General features: G+C 44.0%; 1 protein-coding gene across 1 annotated transcript in view; it reads left to right on the top strand.

Moving 5' to 3' along the window:
- The window catches only part of rarb (retinoic acid receptor beta), an 85,149-nt gene that overhangs the window by 14,847 nt on the left and 49,449 nt on the right, over positions 1-20,853 (top strand). The window contains exon 2 of the mRNA XM_020707234.2: positions 20,364-20,736. Within this exon, the coding sequence (XP_020562893.1) occupies positions 20,544-20,736 (193 nt within the window). The 5' untranslated portion in view covers positions 20,364-20,543. The remainder of the gene's footprint in view (positions 1-20,363; positions 20,737-20,853) is intronic.

The following is a 20,853-nucleotide window of genomic DNA, read 5'->3' on the forward strand; positions in this document are numbered from 1 at the left end:
AACAACAAACATCCTTACCGTGTACAGATCTCCCTGGATTGGCTGAGAAAACACTTCAGGTTTGTATGCTGTCTTTATGGTGATGCATTGAAGGCAAGTGGAGCTGCCTAATTGAAACAGATAAAGACCTTAGATACTTCCAATTCTTCCTTTGAGTTCTCAAAAGTTGTCCACTTAAACAATTTATCTTTGTGAAGAATGTAAAGTTGTGGTATTAAAAGGGATTTCACGTTAAAAATGTAACATCCTTGATAGTTTAACAGTCCTAGGAAAGACATGGGTAGGCTGACATTTTTTAGCCATCTCATCCAAAAGGGCCAATGAACTGATGATAGGGGGGCTTATGTGTTTCCTCCTACTTATTATGCTTTACTTCTGCAACAAGTCAAGCTTACACACATGGCTATCCTTTTTGTAAATGTTTACTGTACTTTTTTAAGACTAAGAAAGTGATGAGCCATGCTACGACAAGACACTGACATTTTTGCTAAAAAATCGACATCATTATACAGCCAACATGCACAGATAGTTTGGAGGTTTTGTTTATCCTCGTAACTACGGCTCTTAAAAAGCCCAAAATACACAGCAAGGATATTCTTCTTTTAGACCCTGTCTTGAATCAACAATCTTACAGGCTTTTAACCCTTAAGCAGAATGTTTTACTCCTGTTTTCGAAACTCATTTTCCCCTTCTCCTGTTTGTTGAGGTCTCCTTTAAAGGTTGTGTGTCAGGAACTCTCAGGGAAGCTTGGTGGTGCAGATTAGCTCCAATTGGTGCGTAGAAATCTCAACAGGGGAGGAAAAGCAGGAATTTTTAAAGCACAGCCAACAAGTAAAAGTTTGCTTTAAGCACAGTAGTGCATTTATGATCATCACTGTCAAAGCACAACGGTAGCAGGACAATCTATTAGCAGAAATCTTTATCTGCTGCTAGTCACATTAATTGTACATCCTTAATATTAGATGAAACTGCACTGCGGTTTTACCATATTTATCTTTCAGCCTCCTCTCCAGACTGAATGTAGATCCATGTTTGTAAAAATCACCTTTATAACCCTCATACAGTTAGGACTGGAATCATAATTCCTCCACGATGTCTGATGAAACAGAGCTGCAACATCCCATCATGCAGAGAGCTCTTGGTGTTGCTGCTTTGTTGATGATGACAAACCTACCGTTTAACACTCGAGAGACAGCCGAGAGTCTTTATTGGTCACAGTTATTGATCTTCTCAAAAACCACTGCAGCATCAAACTCTTCATGTCACTCATATATTTCATGGTCCTGCTGAGACAAGGCGGCTGCAGCTCTGATTGGAATGTGGTTCAGCTCGCCGGCTTCTGCATGTGCATCATTTTTATGTTGAGATTTACATCTAATTAAACATTTTTCTTTGCAACACATTTTGTTAAAATGTGCAAAAAAAGATTGTAATGCTGCTGTGAAACATGGAGGCTCTAGCTGGTGTGTTTCTTTACCCCTTGTGCTATCCTAGTTAATTTAACATTGGGAGCTGGGTCATCTAGACCCACTAGACAGTGCTCTGAATCTTTTTTCTTCAATGATTTGTGATCTTCACTGGTGTCCATGGATTACATGAAATCTTTCCACCTTTGTCATGGTAGGGATACCACGTCAATGTAAGGGTGGGGTCGTCTAAGATGGCACAAGGGTTAAAAAGCTGCTGTTTGCAGAGGCTCATCATAATTCACGTCATCAGGACGCTTAGGCTTCTCTGCTCATCACATTTGTGGGACCGAAGCTGACGGTGACGATATGGAAGTGATGCTGCAGGGCACTCGGGCAGGCGTTTGTCTTCTGTGATTTGTGTCCCATTTAAATAAGCATTTAGGTGTGAGGTTTGCTTGGAGACCGGAGCATGAGAGATAGATGAAACCCTGGAGAAGGCAGGGACACGTCGCCTCCCTCCCAGATTCATCAGTGCAACGGAAGCTGTCAAACCTAATCAATACTCAGGAGGTCTCAAAGAAGATATTGCCATGCAATTGATAAATGCTATATTTTTCATCTCAGCTGTCAACTGAAGACACATTTACTCGGTGTGATCAATTTTTAATTTGTTGATGATAAACAAAAGGCGTTTTAGCATTGTTTTGAAGAACATTAGAAGAGTGCAAAAGTCGGAGCAGATAATGGGATGATCTGGAGGAAAGCCAAATAAAGGGGGATGAAGATCTGCATGGGGCAGTTTAACATTTTCAAAGCCCTCCGAGCTCATCTTTTTGGGTGGAGGGGCTTAAGTTTGTTGTAAGTGGCTCAGGCGGTTAAGCAGGTCATCCAATGATAAAAGGGTCGGCGGTTCGATCCCTACTCCCCCAGTCAACTGTTGTTGTGTCCTTGGGCAAGAAACGTCCCCCTCCTTGCCTCCACTGTGGCTACACTGGTGAGTTAATGCGCATTAATGTCCCAGTGATGGTCAGAGGGGCCTGACGGGGGCAGCCACGCCTCTGTCAGTCTGCCACAGAGCAGCTGTGGCTACATCAGTATACCATCACCAAATATGAATGAGGAGTGAATGAATAATGGACACATTGTAAGTGCTTTGAGCTTCTGAAAAAACACAGTTAAATCGAATCCATTATTATTATTAAAGCTTCAAAGAAAATCCATGAAAAAGGTCTTCTCCATTTGTGATTTGGGGTTTTTACTCGTTCAAAATACATCCCATCGCAAAGGAGCAGAGTGCCATGTTTGCAAATCCTTTACGCATTTCTATGGATTTTGTCAAAGATTCAACCCAGACACAGGCACTGCAGTCCAATCAGCTGTTCCTGCATTCAAATGTTGTCTTTTCTTTGTGAAACATTATAAAAATGAGCTGTCAGGGTTTATTTCAAGATCTCTGGATGAACCACTGGACAAACAAAGCAACTAGTGAAACAAAACATAAAGAAGTTCTGAATTTTTCATAGTATAAATCGCATTTTTTTGCGTAGTTTGGGGTGCGACTTATACTCGGTGCGTTTTGTATGTGACTTTTTTTATATAAATAGCAAAACCCGCTAGAGGGCACTGTAGGTGTGTGTATCAGTATTTGCTACTGACAGCAATGCAGAAGAAGAAGCACTGCTCAGTCTTATGCTGGGTTTGGTGGAATGTCTCAAAAGCGACACAGAGGATGAATAATGCAATGGATTTAGTGATTTGAAGTGATATAGAGCATTTAGTTGACTTGTTAGCATGTTCTTTATGGTTTACTGTCACGATAATTGTTCATATGTTGCGCTAATATACTAGATAGCTTCCTATGTCTCAGGAAACTAAATAAGCATCAACGAGTTACAGCAGGGAAGTGTTCACATATTTACTATTATGATTATTTATTCAGTTATTAAGATTTGCCTTTCAAGAAAAAATGTCTGTTCTTCCTCCCGTATACCAGCCAGAGTACACTGCAAAAACAGAATCTTAAAGTTAAAAAAAACTTGTTTGAAGAAAAACTGTATTATTTTCTGTTTTGCAAGAAAAATAATTTATCAAGAAAGTTTTTAAAAGCAATAATATGTCTTGGTGAATGGAATTCTTTTTCTTTAAATAGGAGTTCTTAGTAAAACCATATGTCTTCTCATAATTCATCTTTGTCATGTGCTTTATTGATACCTAAGAATTTTTTTATTCTGTCTGATAAAGTTATAAACCGGATAATGATAAATCATGTAATAAAATGGTTACAGTCGAACAGGGGTGGGATTATATAAATTCGCTTCCTTCCACTCTTTCAACAGTATTTAATTTTATGTTTAATTATCCTAAGTTTCATTGTATGAACTGATGATTGTAATGTTTTGTGTACTATTCTTATTTGGTTGCTTGAAATACACCATATCAAATCAAATATTGGAAGATTTTTTGCTAATTTAAAGTATTTTTTTCTTCTTATTTTAGGAACTTTTGACTTATTTCACCAAATTTAGGGTGCCCACCTTATGATGTGGAAGCAGACAGGAAATTTACTAAAAAGATTTGCTATATGCTGGTATATTTCACTAGATACCGAGCTTCCTAAGCTACACTTGTAAACATTGAATGAAATAAATGTAAAACAAAAGTCCTCCTAAAGGAGCAATCAATGTTTTGGGATCCATGTTTATCACTTGTAGTTTAGGAGAAGTTTGTTGTGTTCTTTGTTCAAAAACATGTGTAACATTGATGAGCATTATAAATATCAGGCTCAATAAAAACTAAAGAAACGTTTTATTTACCCCAATAAAAGTCTCAATATGGCACTTTCTAGTTCTTCATCAAACACAGTTCAGGGCCTTCTAGTTTCTTTAGCAATGGAGAACCATCCCAGTGAGCAGGGATGGAGGTGAAGCTGAGAGGCTCACAGCAAAATACTCACCTGAACCTCCTTTTGTCTCTTTTCCCTCTTAATATTTCTGTGACTTCCTCAAATGGCCATCTGCAGCAGGTTCTGCCGGCCTCTGCCTGCAGGCGGCTCCAGCATGAGCTCACTCTGCTTTAATTAAAGGGGGGGCTGTTAACACAGGAGCAGCGGCAGCAGCAGGCACGGGGATCCTGCTCTGAATATTTCATCAGACCCCAGGCTGCTGGAGAGCACTTAAATAAAGGTGTCAAACAGAATGTGCAAGAGTCCTGAGGCATGCATGTCAGCGTTTGTGTGAGGGTGGCCAATGTGTATATGTGGGGGGAGTGATATTATGCCAGGTATGTTCACAGTGGCACATCATGTATTATGATCCTCTCAGAACCTCTTGGTGCTCAGTAATAACAAAGTTTGATGTCACTCTCCAACGATTGTTGTTGAGCTTCATCCTTTTGTTGATTTAACAGACAAAAACTTGGCCTTATGTGAAAGTTTTGCACAAAAATGGGACTGCACCGAAAGCACTGCAAGCATGCAGTTGGACTGACACATACCATGACACATATTAATCTAATTCCATCCACAATGGCTCAGGATTGTAAGGAAAGGAGGGTCGAATCAATTATTCAGTATGAAACTAAAAGTACAAAAGAGCCCATATCTTTGCCTGCAGCAAGCTTTCAAAATTAGGTCAGTTTCATAATATTCTAGTGGGACAGGAGCTGTGCAACTGCAGCGTGAAGAAAAAAAAAGAATTTCTGTGCTTCTAGTGCCTATATGCAGGAAATGCTGCCACTGAAATGAACTATGCATCTTTGTTTTTTATGCAAAACCCCCAAAAACGTGGCATGCATAATTGTGTAACAAAAATGAAATCATAAAGAACAGGAAGTCATAGAATTCAACAGGTAATGGTTAAACTAAACATCACTAGTCTAAATTGGGCATCCCTGCCCTTAGACCCTCCCTCTGTTCTGCATGAGTTTTCACTTCCTGAAGCTTTGTTTGTGTTTTTTGTTTGATGATTTTGGGCTAAAATAAGATAGCTTTAAAATGTTTGTCACATATTCATATCTAATCATAAATTCTAAATGAGCATGAAATTATATTTTATAATTACATTTATTTACTTCTCAGAGACAAACATTAACATCAGCTCAACAAAAAATGCACTTTTAAAATGTGCATCCAATTCATTGTGAGACACAATAAAGGTTTTATTAAATCAGTTTGGGTTAAAGTTAAAAAAATACAGTTCTATTGTTTCCGGTAGAAAAAAATCAATGCCTGCACAGCAGTAGACCACAAAACTGCATCCAACATTTGGTCATTAAAATCTTTGGTTTGTCCAGTGTTGCCTCTTTTTAACGAATATAAAAGAATTCCCAGTTCAGATGAGATTATTAAACTGATTAAATTAGTTGTTTCTGTGTCTGTCAGGAGTTTCCTAACGTGCCTGAAGCATGCAGGCTGCAACTGGCTGATGGTCAACTGAAACAGAGCTTAAATAGATAGAACCAACTACGGTAAATAAAATCTGATACCTAATGAAACTACCTCCACCAGGAAACAATGATCCACTCTTTTATTTCTTCTCCTTTAGATTACTGCAACTCTCTTTTTACCTGTTTTAACAAACATCCCCTAATCCTTGTGCTTTCTTATGGGGTCCAAATGACCCGATCCTTACATTGACGTGTTCTCCCTACCATGACAAAGGTGGTTAAAGGTGGAAAGATTTCATGTAATCCATGGACACCAGTGAAGACCACAAATCATTGAAGAAAAAAGGTTCAACACAATGTCTAGTGGGGTCTAGATGACCCAACTCCCAATGGTAAAGTGCCTGGGATAGCACAAGGGCTAAACCGTCTTCAGCTTGTCCAAAACTCTGCAGCAGGGCTTTTAACAGGAACCAGTAACACACACACATGACTCCTCTGTTGTCTGCTTTACATTGGTTACCTGTCAAATTTAGAATTGATTTTAAAATTCTAGTTTTTAGAGTCTGGCATGGTCAAGCTCCGACGGACAAATCTGACGTTTTAACCCCATACTCTTCGGCCCGATCCTTGTGGTGTTCCAACCAAAATCTTTTAAGCATTCCAAAAACCCACTTTAAGACTAGAGAAGATCTCTCATACAAGCCATTGCTCCTCATCTTTGGAACTCCCTCCCATTGTTGTTGCATCAGATTGACTCAGATCGAGTGATTTAAATCTCAGGTCAAGACGTTTTTATTCAGGAGAGCTTTTAGTTGATTTTATTTCTTGTTTTACTACGTTTTACTGTGTTTTGTTTTATTACTATTGTTGTTTTTATTACTTCTTTGTGCTTTTATATGATTTTATGCTCCTTTTGTAAAGCACTTCGTGATTTGTTCTGAGAAAAGTGCCATATAAACAAAGACATTCTATTCTATTCTTTTCTATTTCAAGTGTGTGTCTAATTAATTGGACTGAAATTAGTCAAAAAAATATAGCTGTTTATAGTTTTTGTGAATCTGCATTTACCAAAGCCTCAAGTTACTGAATAATTTTGAGGTTTTGCCAAATAAGCTTGAAAGGATGAAGCTGTGCTTCTTAATTTTTTTCTCTTTTGTAAGATATGTAAATAAACCCCCCTTCACCTCCTCTGCACTGCAGTTACCTCTTCTCACTGCCCCCCCCCCCCCCCACACACACACACACACACACACACACACACACACACACTGCTGCAACATGAGCTGAAGCCCGCATGTTCAGGTTGGTCCCATTTGGGACAGGATCGGGAAAAGTGTTGATTAAAGCAGCACTTTCAAAACGTCTTCAGCATCTGACTTGTTCAGAGGCAGAGTATCAACAGCAGCTGCAGAAGCTCCTCATGCATATCTCTGGCCTTTGGTCCTCGTCCTCTGACCTGCAACTGTCCTCCAATGACAGCAGCTGCAGGAGGAACAAGAGCCACATTCTGTTGTCTATTCTAAGGATTCATAGCCATGATAGCTTATGGGCAAAGAAAAACCCCTCAGTAAGGGTCTATAAGATTGTCTTTCTCAAACCACATTGCTGTTGAAGCTTATTGTGCATTCTTGTGCTCGTTTTTTGGAGCGCTTTATTTTATCAAATATTTCATATCACACTGCCATAAAAGCTAGTCGTCTAGCCCCAAAGGAATAAAAAGCTTAGCATATTTGATGTCAGCGGCAGAAATGCTAACTGCATTTATGAGCCGAAGGCAGCAAAGCGGAGAACGTTTTCATCAAAGATCAAAACACCCTAACAGACTTAAAGATTCCCTCTGATGAAAATTGTGTTTTTGGTGTTTTTAACTTGGTCTTGTGGCATTTTTCTGATAATGGAGTACATATATTAAGAGAATTAAACTCAAAATTATATTTTTTTGTGCTTCTTTCTTCAAATCATCATGATTCAGAAGCAGACGAAAAAAAATGCTATTTTTAAAAAAGCATGTTTGTGACAGAAAATACACTTGGCAGGCCACAGACTCCAAACTCAGAGTTCTCATTAGTGGAGAGGGGAAGAGGGGGCGTGGTTGCTTTGTGCCAACAATCCCACCCACAACTCAGAGGAGAATTTGAAATGAACTATTGCCACTCTACAGAAACTATAAAAAAGACAGGGTTTTTTTTATAGTTTTATTATCCAGTTCTTTGTTCTTTTTTATTTTATTTTGTTTATTTATTTTGTTGGCTCAATAGTGAGCCATGATAGTAACTATTGTGTCAATAGTTACTATATCCTGTGGGTTCTTTTTCTATAAGTGCTTCATCCTGCTCATCTACCTCACACTGTCCTGCCTGGTTTCAGGTTTTTTTGATGTCCCTCAAAACAAAGCCTCACTGATTTCAAGCTCTCCTGGTGACAACCCTCCTCCTCCTGCTTTGTCTTTTGAGCTGGCTTCTTGACAGAATTGTCGTAGATGATCTTTGGTTGAGGATATAGCTTCCTGTCAGTTTCCGTCTTCTATGTGATTGTGTGATGTGATTGGTGGACAATCTCACTCTCATAGCTAAGTGTAATACCTTCAATCCTTCAGAAACCGAATAATCTCAGACATTTGCGAGCACTGTGATAATAATCTACCTGACAGCTACATGCACGCACTGTGGTTCTGCACTCCTGTCCAGGCTCTCTGGCAGCAGGTATGTGCCGATTTATCAGTCTGGCTTAAGGTTTCAATCACTGCCTCACCGTCACTTTGTGTGCTTGGTGACATGAGTGCCATCGATATAGAAGAAGGATTAGCATCTATCATTTTCATAACTCTTTGTCTTGCCAAAAAAACTATTTTAATAAATTGGAAAAACAAGAAAAATATAAACATAAGTCAACACCGAAATCTGCTGTTTGATCATATCAGCTTGGAAAAAATGTCAGCCCAAAGCTCAAGTAACTTTGAAAGAATTCAGTCTCTCTGGTCTCCTGTGGTTGACTCCATGACTTAGGGGGTGGGGGGCTTGGTCGTCGCTGCCCCTTGCCCTTCTGCCGTGGTTTGGGGTGGGGGTCGGGGCTTCCGGTGCCTGGCGGGGGCGGTGGGGGGCTCCATTGGTCGGGGGGTCGGGTTCGGTGCCTGGGTGGGGCGGGCTGGGGCGCTGCGTGGTCCTCTGGGCTTGGGTGTGGGGGTGCGTGGTGGGGGGGTGGGGTGGTGGTCTGGCTTGGCTTGGGGGGGTGGTCCCTTTGCCTGTGCTGGGGGGGGTTGGCGGGGGGCCCTGCGGCGCCGGATGGGCTGCCCATCTGCACCTGGGGCTGGGATCGGCCCTTCCCTGGCTCTGGGACGGGACGGGACAACCCTCTCGGGGCCCCCGGTCGCTCTGGGTGTCACCCGCTTCGGCTGCGGGGTCTGGGGTAGGGTGGGGTGTGGGGCTTGTCGGCCCTGTCCTGTCGGGGGGCGTTCTGGGGGGGAGGGGGGCCCATTATTGGTACGGGTCGGGGGGCTAGCGGGTCGGGGTCTCCGCTGAGGCAATCAGTGGTTGCCTCGGCCGGTTGGCCTCCTCGGTCCCGTCGAGGCCTGACCAGAGCTCCTCTAGGGCCGGCGTCTGGGGGTGGGGGCCTGGGCTTGCTCCGGGGGGGGCGACGCTTTCTGGCTCCTCTCTCTCTGTGTGGGCTGGGTGGTGCCGGGCCTGGGGTGTCGGCGCCTCCGGGGGTGGAGCCCCTGGGCTGGGTGGCCCTGGCCCCTTTGCTGGGGGTGGGCTGGGGGACGGCTGTTTGACCACCGGGGGACAGTCTACCAGCTGTCCCCAACTTACCCCCTTCCTCATATAACCTCATATTAGGGTGAGGGGGTGGGGGGTCTAGCCTGCGATGCGCCTTGGGGGGGGGGCTACTTGGGAGTGGGCCCCCTCCTATGGTTGCCGTATGGAGTGGGCCCCCCCTCTTTCGGTTTTATTTGCACCTTAGACATGTAGGGTCCTTGGTAGGGGGGGTGCTTGGACATCACTGCAAGCAAGCAGCAGATGTCCTCCTGGCACCCTACCCGCCAATTTTAACCGCACCTTAGACATTTAGGGCCCCTTGGTGTGGAAGGTGAGGGGACATCACTGTGAGTAATCAGGAGATGTCCCCTTAGTGCCCTACTCGCCAATTTTAACTGCACCCCCCTTAGTACACACACCCCTCCCCCTTCAATATATACATTCAAACATAAACACACACACATGCACACAAACACCCTCTCAAACACCCATACACGCACACACATTTTACAAGGAAGGTGGGACCTGGGTCCATCTGTCCCCTACCCCTTCCCTGGTGGGGGGTGCGGGCCCCTTGGCGATGGCGGCCGTGTCCCTTGGGTGCCGGCTCCCTGGGCCCGGCGGTGCTCTCTCCGCACGGTGGGGGGGTTCATATTACACCTGAGCCGGGGGTGTTCGTGTCCCTGGGGGGTGGGTCCTGGTCCTTGCCCCTGGGCGCTGGGCCCCGCCAAACTTCCAACATGGCCGAGCCTGGTCGGGCCATATTTATAACACCCCTTGTGGGCCGCCCTTTTTTCCCCGGGGTTCCCCCCTCCTGGGCGGGGGCGGCGGGCCCCTGCCTTGCTCCTACCTGGACCAACCGTGGGCCGGGTGGGTGGCTGCCTGGAGTGCGGAGCGGGTCTCCCTTGGGGGGTCCTGGCTCGTACCTGGGGTCGGGGCGGGGGGATGCCCGGAACTCCTGGGTGGTGGTGGGGTGCTCGTCTGGGGCTGTGGGTGTCCCTCTCCGGTGCGGCCCTGCGTTGGGCTCTTCCGGCGCGGCGGGGGGGCTGCTTTCCTGGCTGGGCTGGGGCGGCGCTCTCTTTCCCTCCGCGCCTCCCTTCTCTCTTGCTCTGGGGGCCTCGCGGCGGTCCTGCTGGCCCTGGCCTGGGTGGCGGTCTTGGTCGCCCGGGGGGCGGTTGTTCCCTGCCTGTTCCCGTGTGGCGTTGGGGGAATTCCGGCTGCCGCTGCTGCTGCGGCGGGGGTCTGGGTGTGGGGGGGGCTGGGCGCTCCTCCTCCTTCTTTTCACATTCCACCATCCATTTTAGAAGAACATAAACACTCACTTGAGCACTGGTGTTAGCTCACCTTTGCACTAATAGTTTGCATGATTGAATGAATGAAAGATTTCACACTAGTTGGTTTAAAGGCATAAGTATGCGTTCGTGAACACTATCTGTTTTGTGTACATGTTGACATGTGGACATTTTTGCAGCTAGCAGGTGTGTTGATAATATTTGAGTGTGTGTGAACAGGCCCCGCCCTTTTTGTACTACATTTGAACCGTACCGTAATGATAAACAACCAGTAAACCTGTCTGCTCTATGCTGCTTCATGGTCTTACCCCCCTTCCCCTCCTATTATCACCCTCCTACCCCCCCCCCCCTCTCTCTAACGTCCCTCTCTCTTCTTCCCCTCTTTCCTTTTCCGTCCGGTCCAACACCAAAGATTTTCAAACATGATTGAAATTAATAAAGTTTGGCCTCAATTACAAGAGGGGTTTATTCAGACATACCTTTGGTTTGTCTGAAGATGAATAACCCCTCTTGTTAAAATAAGATATGTCCAACACAAGAGGCCCTCAGCTCTCATCTGTTTGCCTAGCTGTTGGACAGGACAAGTTAAAAAAAAAAAAAAAAAAAAAAAAAAATAGAAACCGAATAATCAAGTTTGAGCTCAAGCAGCAAAAACCTCCCTTTGTATTTCACTAAGCTTCACAGGTCCCCTGTCGCCTCATGTTTTTTGATGTGCTCATTGGAGCGTCATAGGTGAACTCCTTCTTGAATCAAAGAAGGATGCTTTTAAACTCCTGATTCTCTTAGATGGTTCCAGAACATTAGAAACCTGAAAATCCCTGCTTCCCTGCATGTTGGTCACACTGACCAAGACCTCCTTCCTCAATGAATGACCCACATCGTGGAGATGGAAGTGGGATGTTCCCTTGTTTAAGGTCATGTCCGTCTGTTATGATTGTGGAATTGATGTGGATAGTATTGATGCCCCCTCCTACCTTAGTCATATGACTGTCAATTCCCATGTTACCGGTCAGGTCCATTGACCTTTCTCTGATTCATGTTTGCACCACTTGTCATTACAGCCATGATGAGGAACATGTCCTCAAAGGATCCTTCCTCCAGAAATGCAGAGAGAATGTGCTTCAAGAACTCAACAACCTAGACAAAAAGGCTGTAATAACATATAAATCATTACTAAATTTCAGAAATTGTACTTTTTTCTGTAAGGGGGCATTTAGAAAAATATTGATTCTATAGGAATACACAGAGTCTGTTTTTGACAACATAAAAAGATGTATTGATAGTGTGATCATGATCAACACCTCCCTCTAACGCCTACCACGATACTCAAAATGGCTTGTGTACCCCTAACACTGACTGTTGAACTTATGGATGTGTGTTTAAGAACTCTTTTTTCATCATTATTTCCTATATTTGTAATGACGATAAAGAGTTTTGAATGTAGAGTGAACTGAATCTTAACGTAAGGTTATGCCTCATCTTAAACCACAAACGTTCCAAGCAACAGCAAAGTAGCACACATAAATGTGAGAGATGCTTGTTGTTATTTGTAACTGAAACAAAAAGAAATAATCAGCCTGAGAGCATAGATGTTACAAACCCAACTCCTCCATTGTCAGTTATTTGCATTAGTTTGTAAAACCAAGTCAATCCTGAATTGAAATGATTTTTTTTTATTTTAGCTGATTCATAATATTGCCTGCCCATGTGTCAAAGTGTCCTTGCACTTGACACTGAACCTCTCAGTGCTTCAGGTGGTCTGGTTAGCATCTTGCATAGTAGCTCTGCTGCTATCAGTGTGTGAATGTGTGCGTGGGGGTGAACAGCACTGTGACTCTTGAGCCTTAATCAAGGCAGAAAAGCCCTATGCACCATAGATACAATAGATGCATAAATGATTAATTAAAAAAAGCATTGATGGGTGATGAATGATAGATGGTTAGAAAAACAAACATAGGGATGCAAAGATAACTGATGGATAAAGAAATGAGAAGCAGGATGGAAGGATTATAGATGAACTGATGAAGGCTAGACAGTTGATTCATGGGTAAGGATAGATTTCACAAGAACAAACCGAGGATGGATGGATGTACAGATAATAACCTAAAAAGATGAACATGTAATTGACGGATGAAGTGGGAGCTGCTGCATGGGTTACAACATGAGGTCAAACAGGTACCAGAGAACATACTGTATTTGTTATATAAAATAAAGCCAAGCTGGAGAAATAGAGTGAAGGCAGACCAGAGGATGTTAGCTTTGCTCAAATCTGCAGAGGTCACAGAACGGCCTGCTCACCGCTCATTCTGCTGTTCAGAACAAAACATATTGTACCATCAAAGCTGCTTCTTCTTTAAATCCTATTTAAGTTCTAACCACTTTACCTGGAGTTTGTCGACGGAGGTTTGAGGAGTTCTTTGAAGCTGGTTTTCAGTAAACACTTGATGCCGCCAGAACAAAACCAGCGAGACAAACAAAAGCATATGACCTGTGTCTGAATGGTTCATCCTATTTTCTCAAGCAATTTGGAGTAATTATCAAAAAGATGTGGTGTATTTTTAGACTGAGGGGGAATTTTATGGGGCTCTTATAATGAACTGCAGTGCATTGCCATGACAACGAGTAAGTAGCATGACAAAAGTTTTCTTAGTACTGTTCCTAATTGCTTCTGTATTTTCAGAACTCCACGATTGCAGTCACTAAAGACTTACTTTTAGATTTGCCATTTGTTAAAGGTTAAAATAATTTTAGCTAGGATAACATTTATTTTTTATGTCAGTTCTAAAGCATGACCTCCTATGAAAAGGATGTCAGACGGACAAATGGACTGAGGCTCTCACAATTTTGAATAAACAAAAAACAATGTTCTTGATTGTTGCATTGCAAATGTTTTCCTAATTTATTGTGCTTGATACCATCAAAACATTCAGATAAACTTCAAACAACTGTGCGTCGGAAAAAAATATTCTTTGAGTATCCAATGTCGTTATTAGTTTCAGATCTTCTTTCTGACTTCTAAATGAACCTAGTTCTTCTTCTCCTTTGGCCTCCAGGTGAGTGGGAGGTTGTGGGTTTGATTCTATGGCTGGGTTGTTCCAAAGGCTCATAGACTCCTTGCTTAACCCTTGTGCTATCTTAGTTCCTTTACCATTGGGAGTTGGGTCATCTAGACCCACTAGACAGTGCGCTGAACCTTTTTTCTTCAATGATTTGTGAACCACACTGGTGTCCATGGATTACATGAAATCTTTCCACCTTTATCCACCTTTGTCATGGTAGTAATAACACATCAATGTAAGGGTGGGGTCATGGTACAAGGGTTAACATTTAGCATAGGTTTGGCCTGGAAGGTCATACTAAAAATGAGAATTGGTCAAAAGGTGAACACCTGGTAGTTCATTACCTTAAAGGCCCTGAAACCCAGAAAACTCTGGGGTTTGTTTGTTTGTTTGTTTGTTTTTTGAATAATAGTGGCCTACTAGAGCACCCCCTCTTTTTTGTTTGTCTCAGACACAAACCCTTGAACCCAGAAAAACTGAGGTCATTATACTAGGTCCTAAAAACCTCAGAAATGCTCTGTCTGCTCAGATAGTCTCTCTGGATGGGGTAAGTATAGCCCCCAATTCCACAGTCAGAAACCTTGGGGTTTCATTTGACCAGGATTTATCATTTAAGGCTCACATATCTCAGGCGTGTAGAATTGCCTTTTTTGACCTGCGGAATATTGCTAAGATCAGAAATACACTTTCTAAAGGCCCGTTCACACCGGGACGAATTTCGCCGGCGATTTTCGCCGACGTTTAACGCCTCGTTATTAAACAAAGGGCACCAATGAGAGTGTGCACACCGACGCGAAAAAACGCCACGCGTCAAAGCGTAAAAAAAAAAAACGCCTCGGGTTCGTTTTTTTTTTTTCGTCGAAATCTATTCGACCAATGAGAATGGCGCTATCGCACACGTGTCTGGAGCTTCTGAAGTTACAGTAAAACACAACTTGGGGGCGCTCAAACGCAAAACTGCCTTGCTGAGCACACATACCAGTGAAGAAGATGGACGCCAAGTAGCGTCTACACTGCCGCGAAGAAATAATAACGGACATTCTAAAATATCCCCGAACCAAGCACCAGTTGGAGCTACTGGTGCTTGAAATATTCATGTATTTCTTTGTATTATTCTGACAAGCGCGTAAATACTTGCTCTCTTCTTCTGAGTGAAAAGCGAATTAAAGAAGCGTAAAGTTGCGCAGCGCCACCTTGTGTACAGGAGTATTTCTGTTTACATTAAGTGCCATCTAATGTCAGGGAATGAAATTGCATGTTCGCTCGGCTCATCGTCAGCGAAAATCGCCTGGGTGTGAACACAAAAAACGTGGCGAAAAACGCTGGCGAATAACGCCTGGCGAATATTCGTCCCGGTGTGTCCGGGCCTTAAGAGTGATGCTGAAAAACTCATCCATGCGTTTGTTACGTCTAAACTGGATTACTGTATTTCTTTGTTAGCAGCGTGTCCTAAGAGTTCCTTAGGAAGTCTCCAGCTTGTTCAAAACGCAGCAACTAGATTGTTAACAGGAACTAACAGAAGAGATCACATCACTCCTGGCTCCCAGTTGAGGGTTTGAGGGTTTCAAGTTCAAGATCCTCCTGTTAACCTACAAGGCCTTACATGGTATGGCCCCATCCTATATCAAAGACCTCTTAGTGCCTTACCATCCAAATAGAACACTGTTAATCTCAGAGTATTCAGAGATAATTTAACTTAATGTTAATGTGTTTAAATTAAACTTAAAAACAATATCAATTTGTTTTTAGTAGGCTGCTAGAAGTTTGAAGCTGGGGTAGCTATGGTGCACTGGGGTTCTGTCCTCTTTTCTCATCTATTTTTACCCTTCCTCTCTCCTCTATTCTTGATCATTATTCATTAGTTAGTTCTCCATGTCTCTGTTTGGTGCAGTGCGATTCATGTACTGTCCCTCTTTCCCTCTCCCCTCGCCCCCGACTGTCCCCCCAACTCCGTCTGGATGAAGCTCCTCTGCTGGACTTTATATATTTAGTTGTAGCGTTAGATAAGTTAATTCTTCTCTATGAGTTCTGGTAAATCGTCTGTCCGTCCTGGGGGAGGATCCCTCCTTAATGTGCACACCCCTGAGGTTTCTTCGTTTTTTAATCCGGAATCCGTTTTTCTAGGAGTTTTCCTAACCACGGAGGAGGGTCTAAGGGCAGGGATGTCCATTTTAGTTTAGTCAGTTTGTTAGTTCAATTAAGTATTTTCCTATTGAATTCTATGTATTCATGATCCTTTTGATTTTATGTTTTACTTTTTCAATCACCTATACGAAGCCCATCGAGACGACTGTTGTTGGGAATTTGGGCTACACAAATAAATTGAATTGAAGCCCCTGAGACCGCTTTGTGCCGCTGACCGATTCAATTGTCAGACAGTAATTTAATGGACCGGCCTTTACTAGGCCTTTAAGTTGGCATCAAATTTTTTTTTTTTTTTTAACTTGTTCTGTCCAACAGCTGAGCAAACAGATTAGAGCTGAAGGCTTTTTGTGTTGGACAGGTTTTACTATCACAAAAAGAGGTTATATAGCTTCGAGAAACTAAAGTGTAGATTTGTATAAACCCCTTTTTGTCGTATTTGTTTCTTTTATTTATTTGTTACATTTAGTGTGTGTGGGGAGGGAGAGGGGAAGAATGTGAGTGGGGGGTGGAAGAGAGTAAAAGGAAGAAAGGTGAAAAGGTGGGGGATACAAGCACTGATTTGAATAAGTTATTATTTTAAGCTGTAACAATTATACCAGATCTGCTGGAAAGACGAATGTTACATCAAAGGAGAAAATCTGACACTAAGATGAGCGAAAAATATCTGTCCATCAATACACTGTGGGTAAGGAGGAGGGATGAAGCAGACAGGGAGCAGTGTGGTAGTGTGCACGTGCACGTGGGGGTGGAGATACATGCATGCTGCTGTCGTGAACCGTGTGTTCATAAGGGGAACCAGATCCTACCCAGCCAGACCAGCCAGACCAGGAGAGGGGAGGAGAGCCTCCCAGGCCAGGAGCCCCCCCAGCATCCGGACCCAGGCAGCCCGGGAGGTGGGGAAGAGGGGCGGGAGGGGGAGAAGAGGGGATCGCCCACCCCAACAGCCAGGCACAGAGAAGGCCCCCCTACAGGGGCCCCCCGAATGCCCAGAGGCATAAGCGAACCCAGTGTCCGGCCCCCGGGCCACAGGACAGGAGCGCATAGCCGTACCAGGCGGCAGCCATGGGGGCCACCGGGCGCCGGACACCGAGACAAGGGCCAAGGACGAAGCCGGGGCCCCCAGAACCCATGAGCCGCCCACCACCCCACCGGCGCCCCGTCTCCGCAAGCCAGCCCAGGCACGCGACCCGAGCAACCCAGGGATCGCCACGCACCCACAGCCACCCCCCATAACCCTACAACCCTACACACTACAACCCCCCCCCCCCGCCATAACATCTGAGCCCCCCTCCCCAACCCTCTCAGTGCCCTCCCCTCTCTGTGATGGGGAGGGAAAGCCCCAGAGGGTCCCAGCGAGCCAGCCCCCAGGTCCGTCCCACCCATGCACTCACGCACACATACTCACAATCATCTGGTTACCCTCCCCAACCCCCGCCGCCACGCAGTAACCCCCCCCCCAGCCAGCCGACCCCCAGCGCCGTATGCCCGTCCATTCCCGCAGCCGACAGGCCACCCATAAGCCCGGCCGCCCCGAGAGGACCAGGCGGGTGAAGACCGGCCGCCTCCCCCCCGACCCCACCCATGTATGGAGGTGTGGGAGTGCTGTGTGTGTGCTGCAGGTAAAATAGGAGGTCTCCAGTGTGGGGGGCCCCACCGCTGCCAAGCCGCAGAGCCCCCCACTCCGGGGTCCCTCTGTGAGTGGTGTGTATTTGCTGTGTGTGTGCTGGCGCCCCCCCTCCCAGAGCGGCCAGGCAGCCAGGAAGCGGCAAGCCAGCCGCAGTTGGAGGCCAGAGCCTCGTAGCGCCGAGAGACAGCAAGCAAGGAAGGGTCCGGGTGCCAGAGCGGAGGGGCAGGGGGTCCAGCCCCACCATTCATACCCTGGCCTCCTTAAGGACTAGCGCACCCCCCCCCCCCCAAAAAAAAACAAAAAAAAACCAGAAAAAAACAAACCCCAAAATACATTAAATAATAATAATAAAATAAATAATAATAATAATAATAATAAAATAAACCCACCCAAGTGAACCCCTTAACCCTTGCCGTCGACCCCCGGGGGGCCAGGCCACGCGCCAACTACCGCCCACGGGCGCTGGGCAGACGACCCCAGGCCCCAGAACCCCAATGCATGCAAATAGTCGTCTATGTTGTTACCTATGCACTGTGTGCATATAGCAGACTGATTGAGACCCATTTTAAATAACCTCTGTCAGGTGTAGTGAGTTCTGTGGAGAATCTTGTATTGAATAAGTTGCAGATTAGGGCTTTTGGTCATATTAAAGGCATTCAAACAGATCTGTAGCCAAAATTGATCACTAGAATTCAATGATAGCTCAGACTCCCATTTTGTCATGGGTAAGTAAATTGTTTCATCTATGTTAGATATCAACTTATAAATTTTGGAGGTGAGTTTGGGATTTTTAAGGTCAATGAAATGTGTTACTGTAAGGGGAAGGTCTAGGTCTATTTGGGTCAGGCAGTATTTAGAGCTTATAGCTGATTTAAGCTGCTGATATTCTAGAAATTTGTTTATATTAATTCCATAGGTTGAGGATAACGTTGAGAGGGACATAAATTTTCTATTCTGAATTATATGCTTGAACTGCTGGATTCCTTTGTTCTTCCATGAAGCAAAATGAATCATGTTTTTGTTGATCAAAATGTCAGGGTTGTTCCAAATGGGGTAAGTTTACATGGAAATAATGTGAGGTTGTTTTTTTTGAGAAAATCCCACCAGGCTGTTAGAGATGAGCTGATGTTTAAACTTTTGTAGCAATTGTGTTGTTTAATTTTAGAACTGAAGAAAGGTAAATTAGAAATATCTAGGTTATTACAGAGATTTTGTTCTATGTCTAGCCAGTATTCATCTAGCACACCAGGATGCTTCAAAGGCATCAAACTTTTTGAATTTAAGGAATATGAGGAAATGTTTTGAAAGTGATGTTCTGCAACAATAGGCAAGTGGCAAGTTTATTTGTACAGAGTATACAGTGGAGTATACAGACAATTCAAAGTGCATAAAACAATAAAAGAATCATTTAAAAAGGACACAACCTTTATAGGATCTCTCAGCCTCAGATCTGCAGACTCTGTGTTTTCTTTTAAAAAGCAGCTTTCATAATTCTTTTTTATATTCTGTGTTTTCCTTGTTTTACTGTGAAGCCCTTTGGGATTTTTATCTTGAAAGATGCTATAAAAATAAAGGTTGTTATTATTACCGGTATTATTATTATTATTATTTATTCTGAATTTGATACAATGGATACCATTTCACCATTTCTTGTTCTACTTAAATAAAAACTGGTTTTATAGACCAGTGTTTTATGACCTTTTTTGAGCCACGGCACACTTTAACCTTGACAAAAATCCTGCGGCACACCAGCATCCAAAAATAAAGATAAAAAAAAGGAGAAACTCATATTCTGTATTGATCTACAGCCCCTTCGCAATTTAACATGAATTTTTGTGATTGCAATTGTGGCAGAAAAAGCTTGAAGTTGTAGCTGTTTTTTCTAAAAGATGTAATAAAAGTTAAGTTAAAGATTTAAAAACTGTTTGATGCATGTTTGTTTTGGTTTCAAGACGTTTGACAACGAAGATTCATTGTGTGCTGAGACGCTGTCACTTTAACCCAAAGATCATGGGAGATGTAGTGCACAGCCGCCGAACGCAGACAGACTCGCTTCTCTGAGCTTCATGATTTTGTTCAATTGTTCCACGGTCTGATACCAGATCCCGTGGAAAGCTACACCGCTAAAGACAAGCTTTAGCTGGTATTTGTGTTAGAACTGAGTGACTTTATGAGCAGAATCAGAACAAGGAAGTGAAGACTTTAACCACTTCTGATTGGTCAGACTGATGACGTGTGATCAAGCCTCCAAGAATGATTGGTGGAGACAGTTAAAAGGGCGGGACTTTTCCGAAAACGTCTGAAGCTAAGGCTAAATCGCGGTACCATCATTCTTATCAAGATGTCTTTAATAGAATCAAATAAACACAAAGAAAAAGGTATTTTACGATCTTTCATATTCCTAACTACTCAGTGTTTTAACAGGGCCTGTTTGGATGAACACAGAGCTGATATCCTGGAGATGGGAAATGTTTTTAGATCAGTTAATGAGGGCAATTTCCCACTGCACACCTGACCATCTCCCATGGCACACTGGTTGAAAAACAATGCGATAGACCATCACCACCAGGTCATTGCATAAATCCGAAGACATCTTGTTTTTCATCCAAGTTTTTGTACTTCCATTCCTGTGTCAGACAAAACTTTAACTGCAGAGATGACGCTCATCTTCGTTTTTTCTGTTTTTGGCTTTTCAGAGCTGAAAGGCGAAGTCTCTGTGTCGGCAAGGGTGACATCAAATCGACCTTTTATGCATGTCAGGACAACTGAAGTGCCTTCAAGCCGGTTCCACATATACTAACTACAACATCAAGGACACCTGATGGCCCCCCACCTCACTGCCTCAGTGCTCAGTGTGCCCCTCACCCTCTGTTGTGATGAAGACCGCCAGCCGCACTCAGTCCTGCAGCAGTCCCTCACTGGTCCAGATGAGCCGCTACACACCCGAGATCTACCCTTACCTGTTTCCGTCAGTCATCAGCTCCCTGCCCCAGCTGCACCCCCCCTCACCCCGAAGATCACAAGTCCATCAGCCTTCCAGCAGCAGCAGCAACACGCCATCACCAGCTGGTAAATTCTGCTGACCCAACAGCTACCACCTGCTGATGTTCCTGTGTGTGTAGGTGTGTGTGTGCCTGCGTGCGTGTGTGTAAGTGTGTGTGTGTGTATCTTGCCTTTACCCTGCAG

The sequence above is a fragment of the Oryzias latipes genome, chromosome 11 (genome assembly GCF_002234675.1).
Source record: "Oryzias latipes chromosome 11, ASM223467v1".
NCBI classification, from domain to species: Eukaryota; Metazoa; Chordata; class Actinopteri; order Beloniformes; family Adrianichthyidae; genus Oryzias; species Oryzias latipes.